This window comes from Carassius carassius, unplaced genomic scaffold (genome assembly GCF_963082965.1).
Source record: "Carassius carassius unplaced genomic scaffold, fCarCar2.1 SCAFFOLD_89, whole genome shotgun sequence".
In the NCBI taxonomy this organism is placed as follows: Eukaryota; Metazoa; Chordata; class Actinopteri; order Cypriniformes; family Cyprinidae; genus Carassius; species Carassius carassius.
In genome coordinates, this window is record NW_026775135.1 from 137139 (window position 1) to 142281 (window position 5143).

General features: G+C 39.0%; 1 protein-coding gene across 1 annotated transcript; it reads right to left on the reverse strand.

The window, feature by feature from the left end:
* Positions 1-793: 793 nt before the first annotated feature.
* LOC132136888 (transmembrane protein 121-like) lies at positions 794-2959 on the reverse strand. Its single transcript, XM_059547427.1, has 2 exons — positions 2708-2959; positions 794-2077 (listed from the first exon to the last, which is right to left on the reverse strand). Exon 2 carries the CDS (start codon positions 1930-1932, stop codon positions 982-984), a length of 951 nt encoding a protein of 316 aa, XP_059403410.1. The 5' UTR covers positions 1933-2077; positions 2708-2959; the 3' UTR covers positions 794-981.
* Between the last annotated feature and the right edge of the window lie 2184 nt (positions 2960-5143).

Genomic DNA, 5143 nt, shown 5'->3' on the forward strand with positions numbered 1-5143 from the left:
TGTTAGCAAAAGGAACTACATTTGCAATTAGATAGCGGCTAATTGGAGAATTAAATGAAGCGACGAGAAACACTGGTTATTTTCCCTTTGTAACACTTTAATTAAAAGCCCTCATCAGAATTGTTATTATGACATGAAACATACTCCATCTTGAGTGTAATCAGTACATCTGTGTGTCTGACCTGAGTAAAACATGCTGTTACAAACACGCATATGTACACAATTATTTATCAAAGCATCCCCCCTTTTTGTACTAAAAGATTGGTTGGTTGTTGTTTTAAAAATACCTATTAGCGCAGATGAATAGTAACCAGTGCTTTTGATATTGCATGACTAGAAAAAAAAATGTGCAAAAGAATCACAATAGTTGTTTTCTTTTGATTAAAATGTCATGATGTTTAAAAATGTCTTAATTTGTTTGATTAAATGATGAAACTTTGCATTTATGATGCAGACTCTTTGATCTTCTCAAACTAACAGTGCCTGTTATGCTTACACCATTTCTGATCAAACTGCGTTTGAAATAGTTTGTGGTTGTACCCCCTGCTGGACATACCAACCCGATCTCATGATGTTACGTTACGTAGTTTATTTAATACGGTTTTTTTTTTAAGCAGTGCACCAGTATGATAAAATAATTTTTAAAAACAACTGTAGTATGCAGAATAATTTTCACAAGAACAATCACGTATGTCTCAAAGCATTCCCAAATCCTTCATTAATTACTGTCCTGAGTTGTGACATCAGCAGACGGGACAAATGTCAAGAGCCTGGGTGCCAAGGTGGCATCATTTGCAAAGTATACAAGGAAGGGATTTTAACATTACACAATTACTGACTACCTTCACAACGTTATACTCCATTTGTATTTCTCTCAGATGAAAATACTGTGTGACATGTAGCTTACATCCACATTGTTTGATCAGAGATGTGCATCCTTACAGGTGTGCTTCCTTGTGCAAGTAGTCTCCAGATTCCGGGTCACGTATGTTCACACGTGGTGATCTCAGGCAGCGACGTTTGCTCCTGCAGCACTACCTGTGGAGGCGTCTGTACGGATCGAACGGACACTACAGAGTTCTTCTGTAATTCAACTCCAAACCCAGGCGGGGCGCTCTGCAACTGTCTCCTATACTGCACAAAGCTACATGTCTTCATAACAATGGCTAGGATATTCTTTGCCATGAGTATCCCAGACACTCTGTTGTCCTTATAGAGGAGCATATTCCCTCCACGAATGAAGAGAGTAACAATATTAATAGTCACCAAACTCAGAATGGGGTAAAGCATCATCTTGTGAGGACTGATGTTGATGCCTTGCATGCTGATCTCACTCAGAGACACACAGGGCAGCACTAAAAGAAGAATATAACAGTAGAAAAACATCAGTCCCTCTGCCCAGAGAGGAAGCCCTTTCTTTTGTGGCTCCCATAGGTTGGCCTGGATGTCCAGAACATCCAACAGATCCACCACCACCCAGAACAAACGGTTTCTGATCTCCTCCTTCTTCTTGAAAGCCTTCACATACTCCATGTGGTCAATAGCAACCAGAATCACGAAAAGCACGGGAATACTGATGGACAGCAGAAGTGTCAGAGCTTTCCGAGCCAAGGCGTCCAGATTTTTACGGTCAGACTTGTAGTTCTGGTATACAAAATACACCTTAATCTCCAGGACGAAAATATAAAGGAACCAAAGTATCATGGCATAGCCTCGTTTTGCCGTCCTCACCTCAGCCCCGACCCACACCGCCACATATCGCAGCACGATGAGGAAACAGAGGTCGCCGACCGTCACCATGATGCAGATGCCGATCTTTCGTGGGCCATGGTTCTGCTCAACGAGGTACGCGTCCATGAGTGCCATGCTGCTCATGATGATGATGGTGGACAAGCATACGTGCGGCTTGTTGGTGGGAGGGGGTGGCACCATCCTGATGTGGGCGGGATGGCGGACCCTTCTGATCTCTTCCCTGATGGGCGGATTTGGGGAGGCTCCTTGGGGAGGTGGACAGAGAGGACTCAGACTCTTCTGCCCTCCAATGCTGCTTCCATGGACGAGCTCCAGGATTGACTAGCTGGACACAAAAAAATCACATCCATCACAAAGAGGCTAGTCCCAAAATGCTCAAACCATCAAATCCAATATGTTTAGGTAAAAGCTTCAAGAAGTACTATAGTTTGACAGAATTTTGGCCTCTGTTTCAAGATCTTCATAGCTGCATTACAAAGATATTGTTTTGTGGCCATTAGCCAGACACATACATCTACAGGTGAATTTAATGCACTCTCTGAGAAGACATTTAAAAGGAAATTTAGAAACAGACTGGACATCTACCTTCTGCTTTATCTGAAGTTTATCATAATGACGAGCTGTGGACCGTCTTCACCCCGTGTTCTCAGGGAGACCAATTTAAGACCGTAATCCATGTGTAAAGTGACAAGAAACACAGATTTCCCCTGGATGTGCTGTATCCCGCAGTCAGGCATGTGTCTTCAAATTGCAGCCCCCAAATCCCTAATGGCTTGGATGTAATCCATTTAAGTTTGGAGTGTGCAGAGAAGGCTGCTGTAGTCGTTTCAGAAGGGGATTTTGATTTCAGCACAGGAAAAAATAAATCAGACTAAAGCTAAACTGACTCTTTTGTGTTTCAGATTAAAAATGTACAGCCAGTGCAGGTAGTTATTTCAGATGAAAGTCGACTTACTGTAGTATTAAACCATCAGGGTGTGCTGGTGATTGCTCCAGTGGTTCATGTGTGTTTGGTTCTTTGTCCTGTGAATGCAGATGCAGTTGGATTCGATGTGTCCTGACCGCTTGCTACCTCAGATCTGAGCGGGAAGCTGGTGTCCATCTGTGCGGTATGCTGTGCATCACTGCTCCTGTCTCAGCACATGCTTTCTGTTGCAGCGACGCGCTGCATCAGGAATATCAGGAATGCTGGTGGTACAAGTGAGGAATCCAGTCTCTCTCTCTCTCTCTCTCTCTCTCTCTCTCTATCTCTCTATCTCTCTCCATGTGTGTGTTAATGAGGTGTGTGTGTGTTTGCATCTCCCTCTCCCTGACACGATGTGGCTCCTTCAACTCTTTCTCTTGCTCTCTCTCGCTCTCTTTCTCTCCCTCTCATTCAGATTCAAATAACATTATTTGACTTGGTAAATAGAAAGTGTATTGCCAAAAACATTAAATGTAAATACATACGCAAATACAAACAAATAACAACAACGTACTAATAAAGATGTAAGTATGAGGAGAATGATGGGCTCAGTAGATGTTAATGAAGCTGAGAGAGGGGGCTGGTTCCTTTGCTTTATAATTAAATGGTGGGGGGGCAGTGAGTTTTAAATGCTTCCAGTAGTGACTGCTCATTTTTGTGTTTTTATAATTTGTGAATGTTTTCCTGATTCTCTCATGCATGCATTATTTATTGGTGAGGTGTGAGGTGTGAAAGAAAAAGAGATGCTGCTTATGATGGATCTCTCTTACCGATTGTAATAAATTTTGCACTACAATCTTTTTTTCTTTTTATCTGCACTGTTTGTTCACTTCACTGGCTTGCACTCTATCTTCCATCTGCCTAGCACTGCTTTATTTAACTTTTATTTTTTTTACTTTCCCTTATTGTATAGTTTATTGTATAGTTGTATGTTCTATTTTCTATTTGATCTAGATTTTTAGGCTCGACTGTTAATGTTATCTGTACGCACCATGGGTCTGAGAGTAACGCAATTTCAATTCTCTGTATGTATGTACTGTACATGTGGAAGAATTGACAATAAAGCAGACTGATAGTTTTGTAACAGACCTTCCACACGTTCATTCATAAATTCACCCTGTCTGTGTTGCAAAGCACCAACTTTTTCATGATCACACTGTTTCTTTTGATGACTATTACTATTGTGCAACTCTTTTGCAGCATTGAATGTGCAAGGTTGAAATGACCTAATGTGAATCATTAAATGAGATATGAAATGATTACACTCTTTTAGTCTTTTCATATGCCTGCTCCTGAAGCTGCTGCTGCTTCGGGTGACACTGCAAACAGATGACAGGAATATTACAATGAGCCACATAAGGCTGACATTATCCTAAGCAGTACAGAAAACGAGGCTGATGTTAGAGTAGCATTACCTTGTACGTCAAAATAGCATATATGTTATCATTAACAAAACTGCAATGGCAGGGGTTACTGGCATATAAGAACAATGAGTGATGTCAATAAATAAAAAGTTAACATTAAGTTACTTACAGTCTTACATTTTCTGACTATAACTAGAGGTTGACCGATAGTGGATTTTGCTGATACCGATAGCTAGTTTGGACCACACTGGCCGATACTGATTAATTAACTGATAGTTTTAAATAGTTGATTAGTTTTTACTGAACAAAGACTAAAATAGTGCTTTATTTACAAAAATAAATTAAGGTTTATTAATCATAAAGCAAGTCTTATTAATTAACATCATGAAACGTATACATTTTCACATAAATGTAATAAAAGTTTAACAAAAATTCCATGTTTAGGGCCCTATGAAATGGTTTATTTTTTCTCATCATATTTTTTTTATTGCTACCAAATTCTGTTTTTTTAATTAATTATTTCTAATTATTTGAACACATAAATAAATAATTTTTTTCTTAATGAAGCCTAATTATTTTTTCCCCCTCAAATTCTGTGAATTTAAATTTTTATTGTTATCAGATCATATTTCAATGAATGAAAATAAAAAAAAATATAGGCAAACAAAAAGGAATTTACTATTAAAATAAAAAAATGGAAGAAATGTGCGATTATTCCTTAAAAATAATGTTTGTTTCATTTTAGTAGTAGTAGTAGTAGTATGCTATGTACAATCTACTTAACTTTTATTTTAACAATTCTGTTTATGTGATATGATGCTTTTGCTCAAATCAAACGATCAAATGCTCATGAAATGACTCTCAGAGCAGTTCTGGAGATGTTGTTCATGTGTTTTTGTCCTCATTTAGTGAGACGGCAGACGCTGAAATCACTGTGAGCATCATTCCACGCTAAACTGTGAATTATGTTTTTATGACAGGATTCCGCGATTCCGTCCATGTTTTCCGCAACGCTCTACAATTATACCAGTACAATGTATGCTCTCACACTTTAACTGCTTCT